Source organism: Mandrillus leucophaeus, unplaced genomic scaffold (assembly GCF_000951045.1).
Source record: "Mandrillus leucophaeus isolate KB7577 unplaced genomic scaffold, Mleu.le_1.0 Scaffold107, whole genome shotgun sequence".
Taxonomy (NCBI): Eukaryota; Metazoa; Chordata; class Mammalia; order Primates; family Cercopithecidae; genus Mandrillus; species Mandrillus leucophaeus.
In genome coordinates this window covers 2,383,782-2,399,645 of record NW_012098876.1, presented here as the reverse complement: position 1 = coordinate 2,399,645, position 15,864 = coordinate 2,383,782, and the positions used below count along the sequence as shown (strand labels likewise).

General features: G+C 42.9%; 1 protein-coding gene across 1 annotated transcript in view; it reads left to right on the top strand.

Annotated features, from left to right (window-relative positions):
* TGFBR2 (transforming growth factor, beta receptor II (70/80kDa)) overlaps window positions 1-15,864 on the top strand; it is an 81,192-nt gene that overhangs the window by 56,680 nt on the left and 8,648 nt on the right. Inside the window, exons 5-6 of the mRNA XM_011985471.1 lie at window positions 2,195-2,994; window positions 4,687-4,828. Coding sequence (XP_011840861.1) covers window positions 2,195-2,994; window positions 4,687-4,828 — 942 coding nt within the window. The remainder of the gene's footprint in view (window positions 1-2,194; window positions 2,995-4,686; window positions 4,829-15,864) is intronic.

Below are 15,864 nucleotides of genomic sequence, written 5' to 3'. Positions count from 1 at the left end.
ATAGAGAAAGGAGTCTCCAAGCAGAAACGACGGGCTGGCGGTGAATGTGCTGGATTTTATAGTCCGGTTTGAGGAGGCGGTGTCTGATTTACATAGGGCTCACAGATTGGTTCAATCAGGTATGACGTTTACATAGTGCATGGGGAGGACTGGTCACCCCACCCTAATCTTAATGCAAGTGGACTTTCCAGTTGATCAGCACCATCTTGTCTGCTCTTTACTGTACACATGGCTGACAGAGAAGGGAAGATGGAGCCACCGTCTTGAACATGTCCTTAGTTCCTGCCGGCATTCACCCGTGCAAGCTCCCAGCTTGCCTGTGTCTGAAGCTCGACTTTACAGGCTGCTGTGTGTTAGAAAATGGTTTGGGGCTGCTTTTCATTAAAAAGAAAAGCCTTACTTTGGACTCCCATACCTTACTATCTGCCCAAGTAATTTCTTCTTAACTCCTTTATCAATACCATTTAGGTAATGGGTTCCCCTCGAGAGAATTTGGTTATATCCTCATTCCACCTGGACTATATTCTCATCACTTTTTTTTTTTCCCTCTTCAAACACCTACTGTAGGTGAAAACTGACAATTGAATAATTAAAAGATCCTTCTCTGACATGGAGTTTGTTTCCCTACCACCTACCCGTTTTTTCCTTTCTATTCCCCAGGTGCAGGGTGGTCAGTATGGGAGAATTGCTCTTCCTTAGATAGATCATATATTCTTTCTCCTGAACATAGCACTCTTCCCACTCATCACTGACTTTTCCCATTCTTCAGAGACCAACTTAAAGGCAATTTTTTGCTACTGTGCCTTCCATGTTTCTCTAAACTTTTCCACATTCCACTAACATATAGATTGCATTGTACATTTAGCCCCTATCCCAGATGCCATACATTCCTTATTTGTATATATGCCCTAAGTCCTCTATTGGGTACTCTTTGAGGGCAGTGCCATGCCTACCGTAGACACTCAGTAGTGATATATTTAATGAATGATTCTGGGATCTGAGCATGAGGCCCGCTGATTAATGGGTACTTTGGAGGGCAGATAGATGACACATAAAGCAGTAGAATTCTGGCATGTTTGCCCAATGAAAACAGCCCAGCACAAGCTCCCATTGAACTAGAGCTGCCTTTTGCTGTCTCCTGTCCACTGTCTGTTTCTATTCATGTCCTTCTTCCAAAGAGGAAAACTGTTTCACCAGAGCCAACAAGGCCAGCATATGAACCAAAGTTTGATGCACAAGATATTATAGTTAGATATCTGGTGCTAAGGACTCTCCTTATCAGCCCACAGGGGCCTGCTTCAGAATTCCAAGTCATAAAACTGCAGCATTTCCATTTTTAACTTATCTTACCTTTGTGGCAATGTTTCCATCGTTGCTATTAAATATTTCAGTTCCATGAAACTACAATTTACATGCACACTGAAAAGAGAAATGTTGGGTGGTGTAAGATACCTGTCCAAAGAGATCCTTTCCGCGGACTCCTCTCCCTGTCACCCATAGGTGTAGGGTAGCCTGAATGCTGATCAGAGCAGAACAAGTTGGAGCTTGAAAAAGAGCAAAGCTTTTGGTGGAAACTGTGGCATGCTCTGTGTTTTTACCAGATATCATACATGCAAATTTTTTGAAGGCAGAAGCTGTGTCTTTTTTTTCCACGTTCCCAAAGTTCTGAGCTTCGATAACACTCAATAAATGCTTTGTCTTTTTATTTGGCAGTATTGAGGATCTGCCGTGTGCTACGTGCAGTTTACTGTAGTGAAGAAGACATGGTCCCTGCCAGCATGGAGTTCCCTCTCTGTGGGGGATGGGGAAAGTGGGGAAAGACAGATGTGAAATCAAGAGGTGGAGTCATAGGTCATTTAATTTAAGTTGCACTGAATTGTTACCTAGGAAAGGTATAAGGTGCTATGAAAATGTATAAAATAAGACAAATTTCCAAGTTTTTCTAGGTCTCTCTTAAGGAGTGACATGTAAGCTGAAGTTTGAAGGAAGAGTAGGAGATGTCAAATAGATGGCCAGAGGCAGGGAAGACTGAACAAGTGTGCACTGGCATCCCTGAAATAAAAATTAACAATGTGGTATCTACAAAAACTATACAGATGCTAAAATCTGTAGATGCTCGGGCATGAACCCGCTTCCTGACAGTACATACCTACCACATCCAGCTCCTTCTCTCCTTGTTTTGTTTCCCCATCAGAATACAACACCAGCAATCCTGACTTGTTGCTAGTCATATTTCAAGTGACAGGCATCAGCCTCCTGCCACCACTGGGAGTTGCCATATCTGTCATCATCATCTTCTACTGCTACCGCGTTAACCGGCAGCAGAAGCTGAGCTCATCCTGGGAAGCTGGCAAGCCACGGAAGCTCATGGACTTCAGCGAGCACTGTGCCATCATCCTAGAAGACGACCGCTCCGACATCAGCTCCACATGCGCCAACAACATCAACCACAACACAGAGCTGCTGCCCATCGAACTGGACACCCTGGTGGGGAAAGGTCGCTTTGCTGAGGTCTATAAGGCCAAGCTGAAGCAGAACACTTCAGAGCAGTTTGAGACAGTGGCAGTCAAGATCTTTCCCTATGAGGAGTATGCCTCTTGGAAGACGGAGAAGGACATCTTCTCAGACATCAACCTGAAGCATGAGAACATACTCCAGTTCCTGACAGCTGAGGAGCGCAAGACGGAGTTGGGGAAACAGTACTGGCTGATCACTGCCTTCCATGCCAAGGGCAACCTGCAGGAGTACCTGACGCGGCATGTCATCAGCTGGGAGGACCTGCGCAAACTGGGCAGCTCCCTCGCCCGGGGCATTGCTCACCTCCACAGTGATCACACTCCGTGCGGGAGGCCCAAGATGCCCATCGTGCACAGGGACCTCAAGAGCTCCAATATCCTCGTGAAGAATGACCTGACCTGCTGCCTGTGTGACTTTGGGCTTTCCCTGCGTCTGGACCCTACTCTGTCTGTGGATGACCTGGCTAACAGCGGGCAGGTATGTTAGAGATAGTGCTAGATCCCCTTTACCTTGAGCCTGGCCTCACCGTACCTCTTGATCCGTATCTCCTGGCTCTTATCTCAAACAGCCCTGTACTCTGGACGCTGGTCTAGGGAATCTAGCCAAAGTACCGAGTCTGCCTTGAGCATGCTCTACTCTCTCCTGCCTGAGCATTTTTGCTAATGGACAGCATTTCTCCTCTTGTCTTCAAATCCCTCCCAATTCAGCACATTTTTTCCTCCTGGATCAATTCTCATTTCTCTTCCAGCAAAGGTTTTTACTTTTTTTCAAGCACTGTTAGTACTTTACCTCTATTTTTTCCCTCTCTTATGGTTGTACTCAGTCCTTTCTACTCTATATTAGCTGTAGTTGTGTTGGTTTCTTTGTATGATTCTTTGTATTAATAGGGTCGTGGAAGGCCTATTAATAATGTCATGGATCTCCCTGAAGTCCAAATCTACATCCACATGGTCACCCAAGATACCTAGCACAATACGTTGAACACTGAAAGTAAAATAAGTACTTGTCAACTGAGTGAGCACTTCTGCTCTTGAAGCACTCTCACAGATTAAAATGGAAATGTTTTTGGCTAAGAAACTATTGGAAGGTGATTAGAAATCACCACAACATCTTATAAATGACAAGCCGAGTGTTTTCACACAGTGGAGTCTGTGGAGAGCAGCACTGTCTTCTTTAGCCAGGTGGCAGGACACACTCTGAAGCATTTGGTTACTGCTCAGTCAGCCCTGTGTCCATGGCAGCACACGCAGTGTTGAGGTAAACATCGAAACATGGGCAGCCTAATGTGCCAGAGTAATGAGCCGTGCAATGACCTCTTGAGAAGAAAAATTGTTTCTAATACATGCCAATGAGAAACATTCCTTGGAATGATAATATCAACTCACTTGGCTTCCCTAGATCCTTGGGAAGGCAGGACTTCATTGTTATTTAGTCAGTCTGTACATACTACAATACTAAATATTTAAGTGATCCATTCCCTGGAATTTTTTTTTCCTTTTTCATATGGATCCCACGTTTGCATATTATCAGTCATAGAGATTAGCACAGGCCTAAAAGTCAAAATAAAACTACATGGCCCACACGTGAAAATTATAAAGTGATCCAGATTTGGTCTTTTTCTGTGAAAATGCTTTTATACAATTTAATTTAGTAGAGATGATATGCAATGGTACTATATCCTTTGCACACTGGAATGTGCCATGGGATAAAGATTAAGACTCAGTCCTGAAGTGATCAAAACTGATAGCAATTATTATTTTTACCATAAGTCTTGGAGCTTCAGAAATAAAAAAATACTTAATTTTGAAAAGCAAAAATAAACATTTAAAATATCACAAATATTGTCTCTCAGGTTATCTGTAAGGATGTTACTGAAAAATGTGGTGACACAAGTCATGGGGTTAGATAAGGCAGCTCTGGGGTTTGGCACTTGCCTATTTTGGCATGCTTTGTTTATAGTCTTTAGAGGGTTTTCAGGGAGAGAACATCTATTTTAAAAAAATAACCATCTACCTGTACCTTTCTGTGCATTTCTCATTCTTTAAAACAGCCCTGTGATTTTTTTAAAAAAATCCTTTGCACATGTCAGGAGCCACTATCAGCTATATTGTGAAAATAAAAATGCAGCTGGAATTAAATGATGGGCCTCACTGTCTGTTTTTGCTGTAGGTGGGAACTGCAAGATACATGGCTCCAGAAGTCCTAGAATCCAGGATGAATTTGGAGAATGTAGAGTCCTTTAAGCAGACCGATGTCTACTCCATGGCTCTGGTGCTCTGGGAAATGACATCGCGCTGTAATGCGGTGGGAGGTAGGTATGGACCAGCATCACTGTGTAGTGGTAAACTTGTCTTCAAAATAAGATCATGTGTTGGCCGGGCGCGGTGGCTCACGCCTGTAATCCCAGCACTTTGGGAGGCCGAGACAGGCGGATCACGAGGTCAGGAGATAGAGACCATCCTGGCTAACGCTGTGAAACCCTGTCTCTACTAAAAATGAAAAAAAAAAAAATTAGCCGGGCGAGGTGGCGGCGCCTGTAGTCCCAGCTACTCGGGAGGCTGAGGCAGGAGAATGGCGTGAACCCGGGGGGCGGAGCTTGCAGTAAGTGGAGATCCGGCCACTGCACTCCAGCCTGGGAGACAGAGGGAGATTCCGTCTCAAAAAAAAAAAAAAAGATCCTGTGTTGCTTCGATCATTATTCCAGGGGTTACAAAGCAGTTATTAGAGCTACTTGAGATCTGATATTATGCAACCATCCCAGAACTATTTGGGGTTGTGCTAAACAGCCTAGGTTTTTAAACCGAAAGCCACATTTAGAGCATAAAGCTTTGTATCTCCTTTTATAAAGCTTTGTATAATTACTCTTCTCTTGACACATCTCTTCACAATTATTTAAATATCTGGCAAGAGATGAATACTAATAAAATGTGTAAGAATTACTTCTAATGATCATAGGATGATATTCAGATAAGCATCTGATTTCTTTTACTTTGTGTTTTAAGGTTTTTCAGAATTATGTCTGGGAAAAGGATTTGATTTAAAATTTACTTTTATGGACATGATATTCTTTTATTGGGCAAAAAAAGAAAATCATTGTTTGAGATATTTGTTTAGGTTTTGAAAATTCTAGTGAAGAGGTTATTGAGGAAAGCTGTCCTTTCACTGCTTAAACCTGCAAGACTGATTGGGAGGCCTACTTTTCTCCTGAAAAGCCCAAGGTGTCCAGCTGGCTTGCTCTTTTTCTCCCCAAGTTCAGCCACCTACTGTTTGTTTTTCTATAAGGATCATTTTTCCCTGAACACACTGTCATAGCCTCCCAGATGCCCTCTGCTATGTCTTCTTTGCAGGTTGTATGCTGAGTCCTTTTCACTGTTAGAGGCTGTTACTACTATTGACCGTGAACCTGTAGATAGGATGAGCAACAAACATCTGGGGTGCCAGGGTGAGGCTATTGTTCTAGGAAGTATTGTCCCCTAGTGTCCAGGAGGCAAGAACAGTTAAGGTGTACATTACTATACCCTTTCCTGACTCTTCTCAGTACCGTGGAGGGCAGATGAATGACACATAAAGCAACAGAATTCTGGCATGCTTGTCCAATGAAAGCAGCCCAGCGCAAGCTTTCATTGAACTAGAACTGCCTTTTGCTGTCTCCTGTCCACTATGTGTTTCTAGTCATGTCCTTCTTTATTTATCAGGTGAGAAAGGGTCTTAGGTCTCACCTGAGAAATCTGTGCACCCAAGTTCATCCTGGTTGGCTGCCAAATGAAGCCAAACTAACTCCATTCCTTTTTTTTTTTTTTTTTTTTTAAAGACAGAGTCTCATTCTGTCACCCAGGCTGGAATGCAGTGGCTCAGTCTTGGCTCACTGCAACCTCTGCCTCCTGGGTTCAAGTGATTCTCCTGGCTCAGCCTCCTGAGTAGCTGAGATTATAGACACGCACCACCACACCCAGCTAATTTTTGTATTTTTAGTAGAGATAGGGTTTCACCATGTTGATCAGGCTGGCATCGAACTTTTGACCTCATGATCTGCCTGCCTTGACCTCCCAAAGTGCTGAGATTACAGGCGTGAGCCATCGTGCCCGGCCTCCATTCCATTTTTAACTTTTTGTTTTGTAATAATTTTAGACTTACAAAATAGTTGCAAAACTAGTGGAGTTTCTATATACTCTTCACTCAACTTTGCCTGTTGTTAATATCTAACCTAAACCATAGTATGGCTGTCAAAAACAGCAAATTAGCCTGGGTTCAGTGTTCTTAATTAATCCATATACCTATCTGTACTTCCAAGTCCCCAGTAATGTTCTTTTCTGAAACAGGGTCCAGTCTAGGATCCCGCATTGATCTAATGTGCACGCCTCCTTAGTCTCCTTGACCTTGTGACAGTTCCTCAGTCTATTTTTGTCTTTTATGACCTTGACACTTGTGAAAAGTTTAAAACAGTTATTTAGACTGTCTCTCACTTTGGGTTTCACTGATGTTTTCTCATGATTTGTTGAGATTACATATTTTGGGCAAAATTACCACAGAAACGATAGTGTGCCTGTCTTCAGTGTGTCATATCAGGGCGGGTAAGATGTCCATGTGTCTGATGACTAATGTTAAATTTGGTCTATTGGTTAAAGTGGGACCTGCTGGTTTCTCCTCTGTAAAAAATACTATTTGTCCATTTGTAAGTAATACATCCCTTTGACCTGTTTCTAAAGATACTATATACCTGTTTAGCAAACTTAAGCAAAATTTAGCAAAATTTAAAATTTTAGCAAAATTTAGCAAGTACTAAATACCTATTTAGAACTTTCTTATTCATAATCTACCCACTAATTTGACGATCTATGACTAATTCATGCCTATAATAATTATTACTATAATGCTTGCTTAAGGAAGATTTTCTATTTTTCTTGTTTCTTCTACATTTATCAATATGCATTCTACTTTAAGAAAGATCTGTCTCTTCTGTCACCATCCCCTGTTCTTTGTTTACTAATTATGTATTTATATCAGCAGGGGATTTTGGATATTGATTTTATTATATGGATATCCAGTATTGTCATTATTTATTTTGTTGCTCAGGTTGCCACAGCTTGGGTCACTGGTCCAAACTACCCAGCATTTTTCAGTTGGCACCACTGCTGGCTCTGATTCTTCATCCTGTTCAGAATATGCAGAGCCAATTCTCCAGCGTGGGTCTAGGTCACCCCCTCCCATCCTGCATGCTGCTGAACCTCATGTGTTTTCCTGAGACCCCGGCATGGGGATGGCACTTCCTATCTAGCTGACATAGTTATTTTCTAGTTTCTTGACCAAGGTTTCTTCCCCCAAAACACTTCCAAAAGTTAACTTTGTTTTTCCTTGCACAGTGAAATTTGTTTAACCAAGTTTCAGCCACTGAGAATAATTTTCTGCTTGAAAGCTCTGACAGTTCCAAAATGAATCTTAAGCCGGGTATGAGTTGTGTCAGAGACAATGCTGTTGTCACTGTCAGAATAAATTTACCTAGATTTCAGTATCGTTCCCTATCCTTTCAACCCTGTTATTCTATAAACATGAGCGGGAGATTGTGTCTCTGTCTTTCCCTCTGTCAGTGCAGCCAGCTTATTAAGGCCCTAGGTGAGCTCCCAGCTTTCATTGTTATCACTGACTAAAACCGTTGCCTGTTGATATTTGCTGAGTGTGGAAAAATTTAAGCTAATGAGGAAGAAGTTCACCAACTTTTACAAGGTCTAAAAACAGTTACAGTATAAACAAGTTTTCCCAAGGAAGGAACAGGATCTGGTTTATTCAGCTAGTCTCAAAAAATCTTTTATAACCTTAGGATAAGAACAGACAGCCCTGGGGAACCGGAAAGAGGCCATCCCAGTTCTCATTTCCTTTGATCTTAAGCCCACAGTCCTGTTTCTCCCATCTTCGCTCAGGCTGCAGACACCAGGGTTATTTATCCATCCTCACGTTCGTCCTGACACAAAGCCCTTCGCTTGATTAAGTATGTGAACTCACGTAGTAAGCTCCTTCTCCCACCTTGACTTCTTCTTTTAAAAGCATTAGTGGTTTTTGTTTGTTGCTTTCTTTTTGGTGTGTCTCAAAAACCTTAAAGACAGATTTTCAGTCTAGTCTTAGTTTCAGGGGCTTTTCTTTTACATTCAAAAAGTCCTCTGGAAAGTACACGAAGCCTGAAGACAGATGGATTTCCTCCAACGGCATGCATCTTGATGTTGTCCCAACTGTAGCTTTTGTGAAAACATAGATGGAAGGACAGGTTTTGACCTCAAGAGGCTTATAGTCTACAGGAAATAGTTGTTTGTTTCTTCTCCCTTCTTTTTCAAAAACTTACACATGCAGATAAGTTTCTTACCTTACAAATTAAATAAATAATGAATCCCCCTGTTTGATGTTAGACTTTAATTTTAAGATACAAGGAAGAGGGAAGGATGTAAAAGGTCTTTCCTTAAGCTTGAACTTCCGCAGTTTGCAGTACAACATATGTAATTACCACTTTTTAAAAAATCAGCAGTCTTATTTCAAAAAAGGAAATGTGGAATATGCTTACCTTTGTATGATGAATCATAGATGGACAGTAAAGGGAACCAGATCTCCAGGGTCATCTTCTCTGTAGGCTCTGAGTCTGTGTGCTTGTGGGATCATGGATCGGGGCCACTTCTGTGACATGAAAGGCTTTTGATCTGGCCCATCGAGCCAGCTCCCAAGCACCTACAGAGAAGCCTACTCAAGAGGTATGATCCACCTCAACTGTGTGCAGAAGGATGGTGGGATCCAAGTCTCCAGTGAAAACAGCTAATCTACATGGCAAGTGTAGTGCATCTACCCGCTGAAGGAGGGTAAATGAGCCTCCTTGGATTTCTTAGGATGACTGCCATTGGTAATATGGATATAGCACCCCATCCTATACTGACAGAGTCCCCAGTTGTACTGATACCTTTTTAAGCTATGGAACATTAACCTCTCCGTTACCAATTGTTAATGAGCTGTTGCAGAAGTGACTGTTTGTTTTACTTTCTTGGATGTTGACATTACACTATTCACTACTTGAAGAAAAATGTTCTAAGTAGCAGAAGATCTAACTGAATGAAGTAGGATACAAGGATTAGGGACAATTTCATAGAAAACTGTGAAGTCCCATGTCTCCTGCCTTTAAGTGACTCATAAACATGGATATTAAGGCTCCAAGCTCACCTCCACGCCACGTTCTCATTCTGTGTTCATCAGTTCATCGTGATGAAAGTCTTTTAGGTCTCACCTCCAGGCTTTGTCTCATGCTATTTCCTGGCACTGGAACACTTAACTAGACTGTTTTTAACAGGCAGGTGTGGTTCAGTTGTGATAAATGCTTAGGACGGGAAAGCAGTGAGCTCAAGGGACTGAACGCCCAGGTTGGCTACAGGGAGTGCAGTGTTAGGGTCAGGGAATGAGAGTTAGGTCAGCTCTTGAAGGAAGAGGAAGACGTGCTTCTGAGTTACTTCTTTATCAGCCAATCACTCCTCACTGCAAGGGAGCACAGGGAAAACAGAAAGAACAGCACTACACTGGAGAAGCCTCACTTTTATCAGATGAGAAAACATAAACAGATGATAATAGAGCTCTTCAAAAGCCAGGTGGTACAGCTTCATTTAGCACAAAATTCCACCAGGGAGCTCGGGAGATGTGCTGCAGTTAGGTAAAGAGGCTGGTCAGAGAGAACGGCTTCATGTTGAAAGTACATTTGGTCCAGATAAAGCCATAAAGGAATAACCACCACTTCTTGAGCACTTGCTCCAGACATCAACTCATTTAATCTACCAAAACTCTTTTAGGTGTGTACTGTTACGAATCCCATTTTACAACAAGAAAACTGAGGGCTCAGGAAGTGCGAAAGTTGTGGAGCCAGGAATCAAAGCCCTGTTGTCTGACTCTGTAGCTCACTGGCCGTAGTATTGCAGGTATACTGCTAGCCTGGCCAATGCAGAACATGTTTTAAAAATAGTAGCTATGGCTGGGTGCAGTGGCTCACGCCTGTAATCCCAGTACTTGGGGAGGCCAAGGCGGGCAGATCATGAGGTCAGGAGTTTAAGACCAGACTGGCCAAGATAGTGAAACGCCATCTCTACTAAAAATACAAATATTAGCCGGGCATGCTGGCAGGCGCCTGTAGTCGCAGCTACTCAAGAGGCTGAGGCAGAGAATTGCTTGAACCTAGATCACGCCACTGCACTCTAGCGACAGAGCGAGACTCCGTCCCCAGCCCTGCCCCTAAAAATAGTAGCTATGATTCCTATGAGCAGTGTGGATAGGATAGACAGAGCTACTCTGTGCATCCTGGCAGTTGATACGAAGCCTTTCCAGCAGAAGCTAAGGAGACTATCACATGTTTGAGGAACATTCAGTGATAGCCTCACTTCTCTGGGTGAATCCCTGTTAACAGAACCCAAGGCTGTTAATTTGTGTAGCATGTCACAGTATTGATGCCTTAAAATTTGAGATAACTGCTTTGTCTTTATTTCCCTAAAGATACATTTATTCATTCATTCACTCAAAAATTATTTACTGAGTACCTCTTGTGTCGCAGGCATTATTTAAAATGCCAGGGATACTGCAGTTTAAAAAGCAGTGTCTTTCTTCGAGAGACAGGAAGTCTAGTGAAGAGCCAGTATTTTAGTGACAGGTAATGAACAAAGAGATACGTAGTATAATGTTGGAGTTGGGTGGGGTGGGTGGGATGATTTTAGAAAGAAAAATAGACTTGGGGGATAGATAATGAAAGAGGCTGTCATTTCAGACATTTTAATCCTCTGAAAGAATACAAAAGAAAGAAAAGAACACAAATCTTTCACAATTGTTTGAAGTAAGAACAAGACAGGAGGAGGTGACCGGTGTGTTACTGTTCTATGAAGAAGGAGAAAAAGCTTCTTCATGAAATCGCCGTTCAGCAAGAACAGAACTGGAGACGGGTTCTCTTACAAAGAAGTCTCTGTCCCAGGCTTTCAGTCTGTTTGGTGTTCATACAAGTGTTTGTGTGTTGTGTGGAGGGCGGGTGAAGGTGCTCCCATTCAGGACCCCTTTGGTGAACACAGCAGGCACAATACTCTCGTCATCCCCAGCCAAACTGGCCTACAAGCACACTGACTTCCACATCCCTGGCATTTAGGCCTTCGAATAGAAGCTGACTCATAGCAGCCAGCTAAGCAAGTATTTAACGAGGAGTAACACAACTCCAAGAAGGGCTCCTTAGCGTATTGTCAAGTTGCTGAGTCTTGTAAGATGGAAAAAAAAAAAAAAAGGACAAATGAACCAAAAAGAAAGGGAAGGGGGAGGGGCAAGAAAGAGAGAGAGAAAAAAAGGAGGCGTTGGAAAGAGGGCTGAGGAGAGACCAGGATTGAAACACTTCATTTTCCTGGATTTCCGAGGGAGCACAGTTTGGAAAGCAGATATGAAGACTCGGGGGTACTGCTTTGGGGAAAAGCATCAACCACTTTGCTGCCCTGTTACGTTGGGACTACAGTCGAAACAACAGCTGTGCACCAGATGCTGACTTTCCGAGGAATACCATTGCTGTCCCAGAGACCTGCCCTCTGAGTGTTGCGGAACTGGGAAGAGACAGGCAAGCATGCTTTTCTCTTAGGAGCCTTTTGAGACAAATTAAAAGAAGCTGCGAGGGCCAGGCAGTTGTGGGTGGCTTCCGTCAGCCAAAGGGCTGCAGGGAGAGGTGGCAGGAGGGAGATGGAAGGAAGAGAAAGTTGTTCTCAAGCAGTGAAATAAAGAGGGTTTTTTTAGAAAAGATGCTGTTTGAGGCACTCAGGGAAATTCTGAGGTGTTCAGCCCTGTCCGTCTGGCTTCAGAAACAGTCTGAGGGTGAGACAAAGACTTGGTTTGATGAACTAATTCTGCTGGGTAGGCATATGTCTTGGGTGGAGTGCCTCCGACCCTGGAACAAGAATTTGAGTGCAAGTAGTTTAGTTGGGAAGAGATTGCAGGAAATGCCAGTAAGAGAATGAGGAAATGAGTCAGGAGAGGGAAGGAAACCAGTAAAGAATATCTTATCAAGTGAGTTACCACTGTGGGCAACTGGAGTCTAACTACGGGCGGTATAGAACACACACCTCAGTGTCATACCACCTGACGTTAAGGAAGCCGGGTGTTTATCTTTCCAACTCCCATCAGTCTTTGCTGGAGGGCTGCTCCAGGCCGAGCTGGGAGGGCTCACTCCCCAGCCCCCCTCGCCTGTTCTTCCTGGAGCTGGGCCAGCCTAACCGGAAGGGCCATTGCGATGGGGTTGGGAGGTGGTGGTGCAGCTGGCCTTGCAGCATCACACTGAATAATGCTGGGGGGCACATGTGACTCTTCTTATTTTGTGGATATAGGAAGTGAGGCACAAACTCTTGACATATCTTTTCTAAGTCCTCATATCTACTTTTTAAAGAAGTCAGGGCAAAAACAACAAAATAATACTTGCAATGCATATTGTTAGCTCTTCCACTTTTTAAGTGCTAAACTCAGTCATTACTCTCTAAGCCCTTCACTTTTTTGTTAGAGGCAATTCCAATATTTTAAAAAAAGTGGTTCTTATTATAGGTTAGCCAGGTGTAACATTTTCTCGGGACTCATCTCACATGCTCCTGAACTTGCTGTCTATGCAGTTCTTCACAAGAGAGTGGCCCAAGGTCAAACATCATTTGATCAAATGTGCAAAGAGGAACTGCATTAATTCTATTGCCACCTATGCCCTGATCTGATGCCTGTGGTTAAAATGAGATTCTCATCCTTACCTCCACCACCAGTCACATGTATTTCCCTAAACCCAGAAAGGACAACTGTTTGGGTTTAATGTGGGTACATAATACCAGCTAAGGAGAGGGCTGCTCTTTGTCATTGTTTTTTTGCATAGCTTGTTTAGAAATTACAAATAACCATCCGGCAGACCCCATAAGGTTCCCCTTCTCAAGGTTATATGCTAAAGAGGGGCCCATCAAGGCAGGGAGGGGCACCCTTGTCACATTTGGGAAGGGCGTGTTCATACCAGGGACTGCCCCAGCTGTACTTGCTCTGGTTAGGGGAGAAATCTCTGAAATGCTTGGCAGAGATGAGCAAGCATGAAAGCTTCCTAAAAAGGCAAAGGCAAATTTCTTCAGAGTAACAGTAATACAGTGCACAATTCTAAATGCTCTTCCTGGAATCCAGTGTACTCTTTGGGCCTCAGTTTTCTCAACTGTAACATGAGGATGTTGGATCCCGTCTTTGAAGACTTTTTCAATAATCTTTGTCTGACTCATTTGAAACCCTTAAAATACATTTAATAACTTGTGTTCATTTCTCCTGTGTCAAAATGCATCTCACATTTCTTAGGAAGCATTTAAAGCAATGTTGCCCCACATGTGGTCTTTGGAAGGTGCTGGTCCTCAAACTCTCTGTTTCAGATTTGCAATATAAGGACAGAAACCAAGATGTGTTTAGTACCTTTAATAGCAGTTTGATGTTGCCACAACACTCAAGTGGGATTCATTTTTCTTGTAATTCATTTCTACCGTATTTTACCAAAGCCTTTATTCCCAATGAAGTGAGGGCAAAACATCTGGGCTTTTATAAAAAATAGATTGAGAAGTGCTCATTTGCCAGAGTGGATTAAACATCTCAGTCCCAGCTGCCTGAAACCCTGGGGAAAAAGTTGGAGTGTCCAAGGTCTCAGGCCGTCAACTCGTTGCCAATCACCAGCTCTGTCCAGTTCCCCAGGACTGCCTGGGTTCTGTTACAGGAGGTCTCATCCTAGGAAGGACCATTGGTACCCACCTGACTGACAGAGGACTTTCTGCTTTCTCCCTCCTCTCACAGGGTTCAGGCTGGCTCTGGCCACCCTCTCCCCCTTCTTCTGCTGAGTCAAAGCAAATATCCGAGGCATTCTGAGGGACACTTAGAACTGAGGAGCAATTAAGAAATGCCCTCCAGGAGGGAATGGCCTCCATGTTACATGGTCATCCTACAAGTCCTAATGGAGGCCCTGAGAGTGGCAATGCCTTGATGGCCATAGAAGGAAAAACGAGCAACGTTGCCTGATCACTGCAATTGAATATCAAAGATGTTAACTGAGAGCCACATGTATACACACTGCTAAACATTAAACCGTCTTCCTACACATTGCAGGGCATGAGAAAAAAAAAATGGGGCTTAGGAGTAGGATGTCCAAAATGAGAGAGAAGGGTAAAGAAAGAAGAATTGAAAAAATCCATAATTAGAAAGAAAAAAGCAAACATGCGTTTAGCTGTTTTGGTAAATCTATATTACATAAATAGGACATTTTTCAGAAGTTAAAGAAAGGTCAGCCTAAATCATGCACACACTGCATATCCCCATCCCTACTCCTTATCTGAAAAACTAATATTAAAGGATTAGAGTATGACAGTTTGGGTCAAATGATGATCGTCCCTCCCCAGACTTGTCTATTTTAAGCTTAGGAGGAATCAGAAGAGCCATAAATTCTCTCAGTGGGGCACAAGGAGCCAGTCCCTTTGCCAGCACCTCTCAGACTACCCATGACCTCCCTTCCTTGTGAAATTTACCCATAACTCAAAGATGGGAAGCAGGCCTTATATCCCTTGGGAATATTAGGGAATCTCACAACTTTCCAAGATTTTAGGAAAAATAGGAAGTAACCTATTTATAAGTCTCTTCGTTCTGGGAAGGGATTATTGCCTTTGTCTTCCTTTCTAAAATAGCATTCATTAATTTTTCTTTAAGTAAAAATACGCCTAGTGCCATCTTCTGTCATTCCCCATGGAAACTTGCTTTGGTCCACAGAGTACCTATAAAAAAATTACAATAAATTCTATAGTTTATGTAACTTGGAAGATTAGGACTTGAAAGGAATTGGCTCTGAGTTTCTAGTCTCAAGGACAAAGACTTTTTCTTTGTTCTCAAGGACTGTCAGCCATGAGATTGACAGCTGGGGTCTATTCTGATCCCAACATTTTCCTCCTCTGGTGTTCGTTATGTCCTCCTCTGTCACTTCCGACCATGAGTATAAGGATTGTTGTTGATAGTCAGAGGAGAAAGAACTCTCTGAAATGCTTGGTAGAAAGGAAAAAGCACGAAAGCTTCCTGGAAAGGCAAAGGAGTTTCATCAGAGTAACAGTAATACAATGTGAGATTCAGAATGTTCTTCCTGGTTTAGTAATTTCACCTTCACAGGAAGGGGCTACATCAAGGCTTCCCCAGGGTAGCTTTGCAACTACAGTCAGATGGTGCAGATTCACTGAGACAAAGGCCTAGGGAGAGAGGAGAAAGCTGTATCGGACCAGCTTTACTAGAAGTGGAGTCTGACACACTTTTGTGCAATGATTTATTGAGGATACGCTCTTACGAGAC